The 16,182-nt window shown below is 34.8% G+C and overlaps 1 protein-coding gene across 2 annotated transcripts in view; it reads left to right on the top strand.

The window, feature by feature from the left end:
- The first annotated feature begins 255 nt into the window (after positions 1–255).
- Positions 256–16,182, top strand: part of LOC112052077 (facilitated trehalose transporter Tret1) — a 41,868-nt gene continuing 25,941 nt past the window's right edge. The window contains exon 1 of one of the 2 annotated variants that reach the window (XM_024090999.2): positions 256–517. In XM_024090999.2, the coding sequence (XP_023946767.1) occupies positions 498–517 (20 nt within the window). In that variant the 5' untranslated portion in view covers positions 256–497. Of the gene's footprint in view, positions 518–14,319; positions 14,451–16,182 lie in introns of those variants that run through there. The other variant, XM_024090998.2, reaches the window with a different exon arrangement.

Genomic DNA, 16,182 nt, shown 5'->3' with positions numbered 1-16,182 from the left:
TGACATATTTATCCAGACAGATAAAATTTATTCTAAATGATGATAATTACCATTTAAATTTAAAATATTCAATTTAATGTTGTTCTACAACTAGTAACTAAACATATGTACCTACACAACCCGACAAAAAAACACACGTCTGCGAGCCGTCGTGTATATGTAAACTCCAGGAAATGTCCAATAAAACCCACGACGCGTGGAATTCCTATCCCCAACACCAATAGCTTCACTCAGGGCTTACTTTTTCAGCAATCCGTTGGTCCGCGCCGCAGTCGCAAACAGAACCGGCCGCCGCGCGGAACGCAGATAGCTCCGTACGCTATCGATCGCTAGAAATGAAACGTCCCAATGTTTCAACGATCCGCGATATTTAATACGTAACCACAGTTAATTTATTAGTTAAATATATTAGAAGACTTCCTAGCCAGTGTCGTGTGATACATTACAGTTTAATTCAGAACTGTTAGCACAGAACTGTTAGAAAGTAATATTGCAAAATGAGGGATAATAATGCACGGTGAGTGTATTTGATTATTTTTTATGAAAGCATTTCACCTATTTGTATTTATGTTTGTGTAGTTTTGTTAATTAATATTAGGGTGAGTTCACTTTGTTATATATTTCATAGTATTCTGTATTTGTATTTTTAACCGTATGTACGCATACCTACCTACCTACCTACATACATACATACATACATACATATTGTATGTATGTAATATGTACATAACCATTTATCACTAATAATGAAAAATTTACAACTTAATGATTATTATTATTGTCGTTTAGAAACGAACCATTGTTTTGCTTTTTACTTAGCTCGATTCTTTTTTGCGATAATCTTAACAATATTCTAGGTATTTAGATATCAATGTCCAAAGCTACCTGCTCCTTCCGTGAACCCAATTCCGGCAAGGATTATTTTATATTCAATGGTAGGTAAACACTCGACTCGGATCTCACCTGTCATAGAAAAACCACGGTTAAGAAGCTGAACTCAAGGCCGATAGGTCCTGGGTTCGATCCCGCCCGTTAAATTTTAATCGTAGCTACTCCTACCATGAGCTTCTCGCTTAGTTTAAATGAAAAGGAAAATTGGTTTTGTTTAAAAAAGACATGATCATTCTTTATGAAAAAAAAAATATTCTACTGAAAGCGTAAAAATGTAAAACGTAAACAAAAGTCAGTTTATTATTTAAGTATGTATCTACCTACATACCAGAACGCTAAATCGCATTTCAACACGTCTTTGCCTTGTTAAGATGGCATTTACTGTGCCCGACTGAAAGCAAGACCCATCGGGCAAAATCTGAATGAATCTATAAATAAATAAAGTAAAATAAAAAATGTCAGGTAGTTATAAATATCAATTGATTTAAGTCAATGAAAAAATTGAGGAAAACTTTCAAAAATTTTATATAGGTGACTCGTGTTTTTCTAAATTTTTTAAATTTAGTATTTTAAAGCACTACAATTTTTTTCTTGTATTCATTATTCAGAACATCCCATACATTTTTACCAGCAACTATGTAAATACAAAGAGTAGACACAAGTTTTATACCAATTCTCAAACCTCGATAAGTGTACAAATTTTTGAAATGATGGTACACTTCAGATCCGTACATTTTTTTTAATTGGGTCATGTTAATGAAAGAAAATTAATTATTGCATTCAAAGCTTCTTGTACAAAACAAATAAAAGATTATTTACAAAAATAGTATTATAATAAATTGGTAATTTATTATAATAGTATTTTTGGTATCAGATCTTCAAAATCTTAACTCCAGCAGCTACAGCATTGAAAAAACTGATTCAAGATAGGACATTTTGAAAAATCCTAAAAAAAAAATATAACTTGGTCACCCTAGGGAAAACTATTCAAATTAGTTTTAGACAATTAAGCGGTCTATCTACCATTTGCGTTTTATCCATTATTTATCCATTACTACGGGGCACCCTGTATAATGGTACCTCTATAAAGTTCTAACTCAGGAAAATTCCTAATATGTTTTGTGCTTATGAACTTCATTTTCAGTTCTTTATTTATTACGTAGCTACACTAACAACCTACAAGAGACGTGCACATTCACTTATACGTAGGTACATCTATGACAAGTACTCAATACACTGAGTAAAAAAACTATATAAACAGTCAAAGACATAAGTAGAGGAATAAAAGAGTATAACTTATCTTAATTATTATGAGAAAAATCTCATTCAATTATAATTACAACTTTATAATTTTTATTTTTATTTATATATTTTTTGTCAGTTACCCATGTATTTGTTATTTAATTTTCTGAACCTTCGGTGCACTCGCAACCTCGCGTCCAACTCGCACTTGACCGGTTTTCACTTTTAATGGTGATTGCGCAAAAGATGCAACTGCATTCTCATTCTGCACCAATGACAATGACAAATTGACAATGAAGCTTCCGTCTAAAATGAACGATAAGAAAACAAGGTTGAAATGGTAGTCGATTATTATTCGATGGCCGGTTTGTCACATTCCTCCCTTTTTACACTCGTAGTTAATTAGTACACTCGTACGTTAATTTATGTACAGTTAAAAATCCTTCTCTTGACAACGGTACGCATGGAATTTAAAACTTCATGTGCCTTTTTGTTTATACCTATTCTCTTTTGACTTATGTACATTGTACATATAATATACCAGCTGTGCCTCGCTTTCACTCGTGTAAATCCAGTTACTGTGAAAAAAATATCGATGTAAAAAGCATCGTACCTGTACGTACGTGTAACACCACATTATAATAATTTATCTCTATGGCAAACATCCACATCACCATTTATACATGTAGCCAAAGCTTGTAAATCTAATAAGTAATTATTATGTACATAATATACACATAGCCGTACATGCAGGAGGGCTTTTTTACTAAGTATTTTTATATTATAGGTAGATTAAAGTGAATTATTTAATTAAATTTAAGTGAAGTTTGAAAGGAGTAAATTATAGGTAACTTAATATATGTAAGTACCTATATAACATTCATCTTTTGCGTTTGGGGTTACAAATGAAACATTTATTACAACCCACGCGTGTCATTCTTGGATCAATATCGTTATGAGAACCATTAAATGAAATAGTCCACGGTGTAATCTCCATTACAATAATGGTGTTCCTTTCACGAAGCTATCTATTATTGCTAATGCTACCTATTATTTTTCATTTAATAAAAGGAGTTGATATCACTAATCGTTGCGCTGTTAGCGCCTGTTCGGCCTAATCTCAAGAGTATTTTACTGTCTATTTTTTTTTTAATATTTGCCAAATCAAAAATATGAGAGGTTCGTGAGATGTACCTAAATGGGGTCAGTTAACAGATTGTGATTTCATTTCTACTTCATAATTCGGTTTTTTTACCTATTTGTTTTTAGTTTTACCAATTTATTAAAGTATGTATAAAATAATATTAACTACCTATTTAACTTTACCAGGTACCTACATTTTACAACAAAAAGAATAGACTATTACTAAATTTGGAATTAATTTACATACTTAAGCGTCGTGGAATTCTACCGAACTGATCTAAATTGGCAATACGTTGTAAGGCAATACCGTTTCTCTGGCCTAAATATAGGCCAGCCTTTTAGTCTCGGGAGGCGTCGATTAATCGTTTTGCGATTTGCCTAAAAAGAAAGCTTAGGTACTTGGATCCCACGGTCCAAGTGTTTCGAACCCAAAAGGCTCAAATACGTAATCACCAACGAAAATCTAATTTTAGCTAACTCTTCTATTGATATTGACACTTACTATGTAGTATTTGCTATTATTGGAGGATTTATTCATTGATACCATGTTTTTACAGGATTAACTTTTAATCAATTTTTACTAAAAATTCAATTCATTTCTGTATTTGTGCCGTTTGAAGGTTTTCTGCTGAAGCATGATTAGTTGGTTAAACATTATTATTAAATTGATTTCAAATAGGTAGCTATATGTGTTGATTTTTAACCAAATTAAAATTGTATTATTTTCATTAATAAATAAAAAATATACACACATATAATAACATCTAGTCAAAGCGAGTTACTTTGCTTTACACCTCACTACAGTTATAACGGTCATATATATCTTTAAATATGTTCAATTGGCAAAAATCCAATAAGATAAGCGCTGGGAGTCTACCCAAACCCGACACATGGCAAGTGGACTAATGTGGAATAATGTTTGGGGATTTCCGAGTTAATATTACATAAAAATGTGGTCACATGTTGTACCCAACGATATTGTATAGTATAGACTTGTTACGTGCATACAAAATGATCGCAAAAGTCAGCCGAATTTAGCTACTCCACTGCTGAATACACGTACACAATTTTTTATTTGTTTTTATTTATTTTGTGTTTACTTAAATCATATAAGATGTAAGATGACTTCCAACACACAACTCGAGATTGTAGGCAATATTATTTCAATTAGGTATTATTTATTTAAATAAATTTCGTAGTTTACAATGCGACTAAATGAAATTAAAACAATTAGCCACTTTTATCAGCCGTTATGACATATCTAATAGTATAAAATCTTTGTTTTTTACAAAGAATAAGTAGCAGCCCGAAATTCGGACACGTTGTTACAGACTCAAATATTATTAGCCTAAATCCACTCCAAAAGCTACACAAACAATAACTACTACGGTCTTGTACATATGTTTTCTGTGCTACGGTCTACGTATTACAATTAAATGACATATTTTGATATTTTTTCACTCTAAATAAGCAAAATACGATAACAAACTACAATCTATTGTAATAAAAAGAATAATGGCCGCCCTTATCGCTCACAATGTTAATAGGCGGTCACAATTTATACTCTTTATACTAATATTATAAATGCAAAAGTCTGCCCGTTTGTCACCTTTTTACGGCTCAACCGCTGGCTGTACAGATTTGAATGAAATTTGGTACAAAAATAAATTAGTCTTATCTAAGAGGTTAAGGTTACTTTTATCGCGGATAAGTCCATAGTTCCCACGGGATTTGTAAAAAAACAGAATTACACGCGAACTGAGTCGCGGGCGTTTGTTTGTTTTATAAGTGATTCTAATTTATTAACTGAGATATCCTTCATAATCTGGTCCTCTTGCAAAATCTTTTTTTTGTTCTTAGCGGACCTCTACTATAAATGACCTCCCTGCCAAATATCAACATTATAATTCATAGAGTTTGGCTAATGAAAGTAGATACTGAAATCGCCCGCAAAATTTAAAAATCATTTAAACAAATGAAAAAAAACATGCGTTTTTATAATTCGTTTCAATTATTTTTTTGTTTGTGAATACCTCTACAGTAAGTATTAAACTCAGATAGTTCAATATTTGCACTATAATTTTGATAGTTTACTCAGATTTTTTTTAAATTTGGCGGACGATTTCAGTCTCTACTTTCATTAGCCAAACTCTACGTCAAGAGGTTTCCAAAAATGTTCATTATAAATCAACTTTGCTAAGTAAACAGTGGTAATGACTGCAGAGTTAGGAACCTCCTCACAATGCGCGCCGTCTCGTCTCAAGGTTAACCGCTTTCTGTATCCGATCCTTGATCTAACAGTCAAGCGAAAGCTTCTACGTTGATTGACTAATACCACGAGTATAAATGTAGAATGTAGAAGTAGGTAGGTAGGTAGTATTATTGACAAAAAATTAAATTATATCGGATATCGAATTTCAGAGCTCGGTGGCAGTATAAATCGCTTGGCGGTGCGTCTTGCCAGAAGTGTGGTAACTTGCAACAAGGGCGATACCTACCACCTGAGCTAATGTAGAAAATAAAAAAATCCTAAACTAACCCGAGATGGGAATCGAACGCACCCTCTCTATAGTGAACCACATTATTACCAACTGCATCAGAGAAGTCGTCAATACCGCGGATATAGCGCAGCTAAAGTGCTATAAGTTCTGTGGTCAAAACCTGTACCTAGGTAGAGTGCGCGCACGATAAGTTTACGCATGGCCAAATTCGGAACTGATCAAAAGTGCCGCCATTTTGTCGTCTATCTCTATCTCTTGTCGGGTAAAAAAGATCACTAACGCTGGCAACATAAGTGCTTTTAGCTATAACTCGTGCGCATTTACTTTACACCTGGCTACCAAACACAACCAAACACAGTGCAAACATCGTTTGAGCCTGGTGTCAAGTTAATCCGCACAGACTGTACATATTTCCTACTACTAGACTTCCTGGATAAACCTTGACAAATCGAATGTAGCTAATAGATAAGATGCGGATATCAATTGTTGGTTGTTGGTAACGATTCTTGGAATAAACCAAAGACAAAAAGCTTTTTTTTTTTCTTAGATTTATTTATAGAATTTATTTGAGACGGCTATACTAATTTCCTTTTACCGGCTTCACAATGATGGACCCAGGTTCGATTGTCGAATTTCACTGTGGATAATCGCCTAATAGGTGAATGAATAGGTGAGTGGTACTCAATAGGATAAAACCAATGATAAAAGAATGGTAATATAAAATATCATTGGATAGAGCGCAAAGCGATTTAGCGTTCTATACGATGTCGCACAGGAATCGGTCAGGGTTGAATACACTTGCAGGTTTAAATACCTAGTAAGTACCTAGTAATCAATAAGAGGTGAAACCACGGAGGCGTTTTCTAGTATTTCTTTTTCGTCGTCGTCGTTATCAACCCATATACGGCTCACTGCTGAGCTCGAGTCTCTTCTCAGAATGAGAAGGATTAGGCCAATACTCCACCACGCTGGCCTAATGCAGATTGGCAGAGTTCACACACGCAGAGAATTAAGAAAATTTTCTGGTATGCAGGTTTCCTCACGATGTTTTCTTTCACCGTTTGAGACACGTAATATTTAATTTCTTAAAATGCACACAACTGAAAAAGTTGGAGGTGCATGCCCCGGACCGGATTCGACCCCACACTCTCCGGAATCGGAGGCTGAGGTCATATCCACGGAGCTATCACGGCTCATTTCTTTTTAATTTTAGATAATTATTTCTAGAGCTATCCCTTGTAGAGCCGTGATAGCCTAGTGGATATGACCTCTGCCTTCGATTCGAAGGTACCTACGAAGCCGGCCCGTTATGTGCTTTTTAGGAAATTAAATATCACATGTCTCAAACGGTGAAGGTGAAAACCTGCATATCTGAAAATTTTCTTAATTCTCTAGGTGTGTGAAGTCTACCAATCCGCATTGGACACATGGTGAACTATTAGCCCAAACTCTCTTATTCTGAGAGGAGACTCGTGCTCAATGGTGAGACGAATCTCTTATAAGCAGGGAGGTCTGGCCTTGTCGGCTTTTAATGATGATGAGTATTTCTAAAGTTACCTAGTTTGACGTATCAAAATCGGTTCAGCCGTTAATTCATTAACATACTACAAAGGACGTACGCAGGTGCATACTTTTAAAAAGGTTTAAAAAGAAATAGGTCAGGTAATTTTTGACGCGAACGATACTATGGTTTTAATCAAATCTTCCATTTTAAATTCAGATCATAATAGTGGGAAAACTTGATGTGGATAATGTTTTCACACTCAAAGACTTAAAAGGCTTAAACGGTCAGTGGCGATGAATTGAAAACAACACCTTGGCGAGTGCGACGATTTAAACAAAGGAGGATGAATGGCACGAGCTCGGTAAATAATGACTGTCTCCACTGTCTACCTACCTGTAGATATGGTATGGTTTTGTGGACATGTGAATGCGATTCTTTAGTATAACTTCTATAGTATAACTTCGATAGAATAATGTTGATAGTATAACTTCGATAGAATAACATAACTTCGATAGAATAACTTCGATAGAATAACTTTAAGTCAAATTCAAAAGTAATTTTACAAGCATTTTTGCATTTATTTCTTTATTAGTAAATATTTAAATGAACTTTAATAATATAGTAAGGTACTGTGGTACTTTATGATTTATCTGCTTAAAATTTTCGGTAATTCAAATTGTATTAAAATGGGTTTTTATTGTTTCATCTGTATTTACGCGGCGTAATATGTACATAAATATTTAAAGCTAACAGACCACAGAGCAAAAATATGCGGAAAACGACTCATTCGTAGGTCTATCTGGAATCATTACAAGAAAAAAAAATACTTATACTGTAGGTACTGCTGGACCCAGACAGACAGACATTGTACTTAAGTGATTTTTCATGAAAATACAATTACGACACCATCTAATCTACTCGTACAATTCGTACTTTCCAACTATACAGGAAATTCAAATAATATTTGTACAAAATTTCATCCGAATCGGTCCATCCGTTTAAAAGATGTTAGATGACAAACACACGTATAGAAGAATAAAGAAATAAAAAAAAAAATGAAATACCTATAACTTTCTGTATTAAATCGGTCAAGCATGTTCTTCTAATATACTTTAAGGAGTCATGAAATTTAATGACATAGCGACATCGAAATAAAACCCAGAAAAACGAAGAAACAACACTGAATAATTCAGTACCCATTATGTTTCGAACTGTGCTAGATGTCGTGGTGATTGGTGGCGTCATATGAACATTGGAACTTTAGAGTAGATTAATGTTTATGTACTAAAACCATTATGGTATTTATCATTATTTTCAAAGTCTTCAAAATATATCTTAGGGTTTAGTCAACCCTTATAGTTTTATCACGTCTGCCTGTCTGTCTGTCCGCGATGTAGGTCAGAGACTATTACTTCTAGAAAGCTGTGCGAAAAATAGTTTTTTAGTGTACTTAGGTTCCATTCATCCCCAATTATGTATAAAAGCCCCAGCTTGTATAAAATGTATTACGTACAAAAATTATATAGACTACTAAACCCTGAATCCTATGAATCAACAATGAAATAATTTAAGTTCCTAGCTAACAGACTTATCCACACAGTTGACATCGACCTTAGTAAAATCTGACGTAAACTGTTAATTAATTAATTACTTATTATGATATTATTTATGAACACACATTAAAATTAATAGAACAAGTAAACACTGTATCAAGGAAAATGCACGACAATATATGGCTGATGGTCAACGAGTACAGATTTTAATAAATGCTTCCGAGAACAGGTACTAAAACTGTTAAACCTTTCTTAGGTACTTAAATGTTACCATCATTTATACTCGTAGGTACATTGTATACCAGTATTGAAACAATAAATTAATAATAAAAAAATATATGTAAGTATTTGACTCGATCCATTGACATAATTTCCAAGTATAATTTTAAATGTGACTATTTTGTTTGACTTACTTTGTAATACTTGTCTCTATAATAATTGTGTTTTTTATTGCAATGTTTCTTACTACCTAATAAGTACTAGAACCTAATAAATAATTGTTTTTTAATTAATTTGCATGCCAAATTAAGATCCTCACCACATGTTTGCAAATAAAATATACATGATTGATAAAAAATACGAGTGTGTTTTAGACCACACGCATGTCTGAAGTAAAACTTGTCACTCTTGCTCCTACAGCACCTAACATACGAAACGTCACTGTCTCTCTTTCTATCTTCAGTAACCTATATCTCCCTCTTAACGTCCGTTCGCCTCACCCGATCACACTTTTCGTAACGATAGCGTTACGCATTCTGCAGCTTACTCCTTAAGTCAATAGTGCGTAAATAGTTTTACTTTAAAAAGCTTCCCAAAGTAAACGTAAAAGTTATCACTCGTTAAACAATGTTGAAACTGTGTATATATTTGTTTAAATAGACTCTGACTTGAGACCGCACTCATTTCAATGTGGAAATGTGGCCTAAAAATAAGATGAAACGTTTCCCAAAGCTTTCCTTAATTTCGTTCAAATCTACGCTCGCTCACGTAATGACGATAGATATGTGTGTGATGTTACATTTTGTAATTTCAAGGGCAATTGAGGACATTGGTGAAAACCCGCCCAATGTTTTACGGAACAGTGATATTATGACTTATCAATAACCGGCGACAGTATTCAATATCATTGTCAATGTCCATTCGCCTGATTTAATTCATTAAATCAGACGATTTAATTAAGTCAAACAATCATACAGGTTGGTATGTATCTTTACTCTGGTATGATCGAATGAATAGATAGCGGACCGCGCCTTGCTAAAAATACACAAATTGTTGTATGACAATAACGTCAATAGCTGATCCACTGCTGACCAGGGTTGGCCAGCTCTATTGTGTCATATGTTCTTTACATGTTAAATTTATTTTTGGCTCTAACCTTCATTCAATTTTGGCTGAATTGCAAAATGTTTTACATTCTATATCTGTACCCGATATGTGTAATAAATCTGTAGGTTTGTACCCAAAAGCAGCGTGATGTGAATTATTTATTGGGAAATCAAAATATTTATAACTCAAATTGAAATAACAAATCCTAAAATGGGTTATTTTTTTGATGCCTTCTCAAAATTCTAAACCGTGGGTTCTTATTTTACAATTTCGATGCTTTATTGAAATCCATACCAAAAAAGATCATGTCGCACATTTATACAAAAGGTTAACTAACTATAAGGTACGATGTCGTGTTCGAACTGTAGACTGTATTATCACTTACCATCAGGTGACATTGTAGTCAAGGGCTAACTTGTAAAGAATAAAAAGAATCTATATTTAAGGGGCCTGTAGCGTGTATAAAATGTAGTTTTAGTAGAGTGAACATTGCGTATTTCGTGCGATCTTCGTAACAGCCGCCTTAAGAGGGATAGGGAACTTAGTGTAAGAAAGAAAGAAAGAAAAATGCGTTTATTTCGAAACTATGCCACACATCACAATATCTCCAGTACATCAGGTCATACAGGACAATACCCTGCGATGTGTGGAATAACCCAGAAAATGGCCCCAGCTCAGCATAATGCTACGTAACCATTTACGTATGAAAGTTTGATGAGTCATATAAGAAGGGTCAAGGTTCACTCAACTGAACTATAACTAAAACTGTGTAAGTATGTAGGTACCTTAAAGCTAATCAGAAATTCGGGCTTCGGTCAATCACTACAGCCACCACCAATTTATCCGCATACGTAATTAATAAGAGGCCAATTCAGTGTGACCTTTATTCTGAATTACAAAATTATCCCTCTACTATTTACATCTTTGTAGGTAAAACTTCTGTCATGCTTACTTCTCGTGCACGAACACATATTTTTAAGAGAATAGTAACCAAATCCTTTTCCTACTATTGGTAGATATAAAATGTACTAGCTGACGCCGCGTGGTTTCACCCGCGTGGTTTCCGTTCCCGTAGGAATACGGGAATAATATATAGACTATAGCTTTCCTCGATAAATGGGTTATCTAACACTGAAAGAATTTTTCAAATCGGATCAGTAGTTCCTGAGATTAGCGCGTTCAAACTAACAAACAAACTCTTCAGCTTTATAATATTAGTAGAGATAAAATTAACTTACCTACTTTTAATTTAAAGCGTTTATTGAAATCAAAGAGATTCATGCTCGGTTCACTTACTTATTTTTGAAGTTTATAAACGTTTTCCCATGAAGAATAAAATAAACAAAATATTAATTTTTGTTTAAAGTCGAGATTTGTATAGAATTAGGACTGGCTCGTACAATAACATATGTATACATAAATAGACATGTTCAATGGAAACTATTTCCAACCAATGATGTTTTATACTAGAGATGGGGCTCTAGCGCATCAAAACTGAGGCGGACAACTGTGGAAAATTGACTTAATTTCATTCAGTCGCTCATTAAACAACGAACGTTATTTAAACAAATAATACCTAAAAATCGTCTACAATATCGAGTTGTGGACGTGTAAAAACTTTAAATATATAATGGAATTAAAGACAAAATGTGTGCGATCAGTGTTGTAGCTAAATTCGGATCACTTTTTGCGGTGATTTTGTAGTGCCAGCCACTGGCGATCAAAAAAACTCATATCCTGCAGCGCTAACGGCTTGACAGCCGATAAAACTAATCGTGTGTTGGTCAGAAGATCGGCATGATGTCATGCATCGCGACCAACACACGATCAGTTTCATCGGACGTCAGCCGTTAGCGCTGCAGGCATGTGAGTTTATTTGATCGTCAGTGGCTAATACAGGGACGTAACTTGTCTATAGTATAAAATATCATTGTTTCCAACAATAAGTTTACCTACCTCTGTGCACTTGAAATATATCAAAGCTAAACAATCGCCAGCTGGCATTTGAACGGGGTCAACAAACCGCAAGCCGGTCACTGAGACACTGAACTGTACTCACTGATTACTTACTATTAACAATATTCATCATTATCAATGAGAAGCTGTATGATGTGAGCCAAAAGATAACGTGATAATTTTGTCTACGTATCGATCTCTCTTTCGTCCCAACGCAACGAGAGCCATGCTAATCTCAACCTGTCTCTTTCGTAATACAAAATTACTAGCGGACGTCCGCCCTTAGATGTCCTTAATCCGGCCCTATAGCAAAATCCGTTCTTAGTGGACTATAGACTACCTTTTAATTTTAATTTCATCTTTGTATGTCTAGTGGTTTACGAGATTTCGTGATGAATGACCTTTTGCATTTATATGTATATTACAGGCGGACGTCGGCGTGGAATTCAGTTTTTCACAAATCTCGCAACAACCATGGATTTTTTTGGAATAAAAGATAACCTATGTGTTAATCCCGGGTATTATCTATCTTCGTTTTAAACAGCCAAATCGGTGTAGTAGTTGCGGCTTTAAAGAGTAACAATCCATACAAACTTTCGCGTTTATAATATTAGTAGGTGTAATAGATTCCGTTGTCTCCACGTTCACGCGCATGTTAGACCAATGACAGACTGATGGTGATGATTTCGAGGAACGGAAGTGTAATGCCAGCCACTCACCATCCAATAAGTAAGTCCACGTGCCAGCAGCGCTAATGGCAGATGTCATGCACATCGCGACCAACACACGATCAGTTTTATCGGATGTCATGTCCTTAATACAGCAGGCACGTGGACTTATTGAAAGGTGAGTGGCTAGCATTTTACTTCTGTTCCACAAAATCATTACCATCAGTCTGTCATTGGTTGGTCATATTGGAAGGTGAGTGGGCTAGCATAACACCATCGATTTTCCAAATCTAGGCTGCTACTGAATTTCATAGACGCGTGAAAACTCAATATTTCATAGCACGGCTATTCTCTAACGATGTTTTGTATAACTCGCAAGTGCGAGTTACGAATTCAACGCTATCTTTCTCATTCTGCAGTATCGTGTAGACAGAGAGAGATAGAGGTGAATTCGAAACTTCCACTTGCGAGTTATAAAAATATAGTTACGGTATAGCCTAGCAGTGTTCGAATCGAACGATTTGTTGTGAAGCAGTTACAGTATTACAACACTGCCATGACGATTATAATAACCACAACCAAATGTAAACCAATTCAAATAGCTCTGTCCTCGTGCGTGTCGAAGCGCAGAGTTAGGTAGTTATGAATCTACTTGTTTTTTTTACTTAGTTTAAAATAGACAACTACTCGTCATCATCATTATTAAGCCATATTCGGCTCACTGCTGAGCTCGAACCTCTCAGAATAAGAGGGGTTAGGCCAAAAGTCCACCACGCTGGCCCAATGCGGATTGGCAGACTACACACACGCAAGAAAATTCTCTGCTATGCAGGTTTACTCACGATGTTTTCCTTCACCGTTTGGGACACGTGATATTTAATTTCTTTAAATGCACACAACTGCAAAATTGGAGGTGCATGCCCGGAATCGGAGGCAGAGGTCACATATCCACTGGGCTAACACGGCTCTCCAACTACTCGTACCTGGCTGCTATTATTTTTTGTTATCCTAAGTATCGCAATTTTCTGTTCATTATTGTTATGTTATGTAGCTAAAATATGCTTAACTACAGTGATGTTAATATAAAATGTCATTGCTTAACTATCGGTACGCGGAGAATCTACGCCGCCTACTTCCAAATCCATTCCTATTGTATTCATTAGAAACCGTAAGTAGATATAAATTATATGGCAACCCTTTCAACTAAAACTGATTTGAATACCAAATAACACAGTAATAATGTAGTATTTTTTAAAAAAATCCATACAATTAAGTATTACGAAAACCGATAACATTAGGATGATCAGTTGGACGTGGAGGCCCCGGACTGGATTCAAAACTACGCCCTCCGAGGCAGAGGTCATATTCACTGGGGTATTACGGCTCTCACTGGAATTACCTATAGTACATACAAATATTAATTAACTTCATCATACAATCTATGTATAAATCAATATGTAGTTATGTCAAGAAACATAGGTGAAGGGTTAAGTTGATAAGAACACTACAGTGTTACATTCTTGTTCAATGTGCCTAAGAAGAGACTAGGTTTTGCTCCTTTAGGAAGTTTATCGTATTAGTTATTTGTTAATAAGATGTCGTATCTACTGTTATGTGGATATGCGTTACATTATGACCGAAGAATCCGGATTATAAAAATTCAGAAGTAAGTCTTAAAGTTAAACTCTATTATATTATTAATTTCTTCTTTAGGTTGGCTGGAAGAGATCGCTTGTTAGCGCTAAGGTCGCCTATTGTGCATTTTTTAGTATTTTTTTTTGTATATATTGTATTGTATGTTTCTTTGTGGTGTATAATAAAGTGTATTATTATTTAATTTCAATTTCAAATTAGTGACTAGCAACGTCCGTGTCCGGGGATAAAATATAGCCAATGACACATGGAAATAACGTGACTTTCTATTGGTAAAAGAATTTTCATAATCGGTTTAGTAGATCCAAAGATTAACCCTACAACTAGTGTCGCGAACTTCATAGATGAATTCATTTCATGCAATGCATAAACCCTGAGGATTCATTACAACAATCTATACTAATATTATAAATAGGAAAACTTTGTTTGTATGTTTGTTTGTTTGTTTGATTGTAATGAATAGGCTCAAAAACTACTGGATCGATATTAAAAATTCTTTCACCATTCGTAAGCTACATTATCCACAAGTAACATAGGCTAAATTTTATTTTGGAAAAAAATAGGGTTCCGTAAGATATTTAGGTTTTTCAGACACAAGGTGTAAAAAATCAACCATAAAAGTAAGGTAGGGGTAGGTAGGAGTAGGGTAGGGGTAGGGGTAGGCTAGGGGTGGGGGTAGGATAGGGGTAGTTGAAAGTTTACATCGAGATTCACGCGGACGAAGTCGCGGGCGTCGGCTAGTATTTTATGTATGTTAGGTATGTTACGTGCTTATAAAACTACCGCAAAAACTGATACGAATCTAGCTATTCCACTGAGCGCACACATTTTGTGTTTAATTCCACATATATCAGTTAGTGTTTACACTTCCTGAACACACAACTCGACATTTTAGACAATTTTTAAGTATTATTTGTTTAAATAACGTTCGTTGTCAAATGAAATTGAAACAATTTATGCACATTTGTCTCACCATAGTAACTCAGTTTTGATGCGCTAGTGACCTATCTCTAGTATAAAATATCGTTGATTCATTACGTACTTGCATTGGAGGAAGAATACATTTTGTACATATAGAGCATACCCTAGTTAAAACTTTGTGCACGCCACTGACAGTGCACACTGGCGTGCATTAAGTTTTCACAGCCTGTGATAGCCCAGTGGATATGACGTCTGCCTTCGATTCGGAGGGCGTTGGTTCGAATCCGATCCGGGGATGCACCCCCAACTTTTCAGTCGTGTGCATTTAAGAAATTAAATAAGAATCTATTTAAAAAAAAAAAATGGGAAACATCGTATGGAAATCTGAGAATTTTCTTAATTCATTGCGTCTTAACCCCTCCCATTCTGATAGGAAACTCGTGCTCAACAGTGAGCCGAATATGGGTTGCTAATAATGTGATGATTTGTGTAATTATAAATTTAATCGTCGAATAAAGAAGATAAAACAAAACTAATTTCTCACAGCAGCGCAGATTATTATCATTTAATTATTTAATTAACCATTTTTCACGTTTAAAACATTTTTATGTTCCAAATCACTGCGCTTAGCGAGTGTATAAATAGAATTTATATTATAGGTAAGTATGTTGGTAGATTACATCTTTTTCATCTTTTTTGTCATTTCGATCGGTATTGGTTCCAGGAAAACAATGTGATCTTATCCAATTTCAAAGATTTGTTAACATATTATCGATACAAAAAATATGTTAGATAGGAATTATCTAAAAAGTGCCCAAGTATCT

The sequence above is a fragment of the Bicyclus anynana genome, chromosome 14 (assembly GCF_947172395.1).
Source record: "Bicyclus anynana chromosome 14, ilBicAnyn1.1, whole genome shotgun sequence".
NCBI lineage: Eukaryota > Metazoa > Arthropoda > Insecta > Lepidoptera > Nymphalidae > Bicyclus > Bicyclus anynana.
This window is presented reverse-complemented; position numbering and strand designations above follow the sequence as displayed.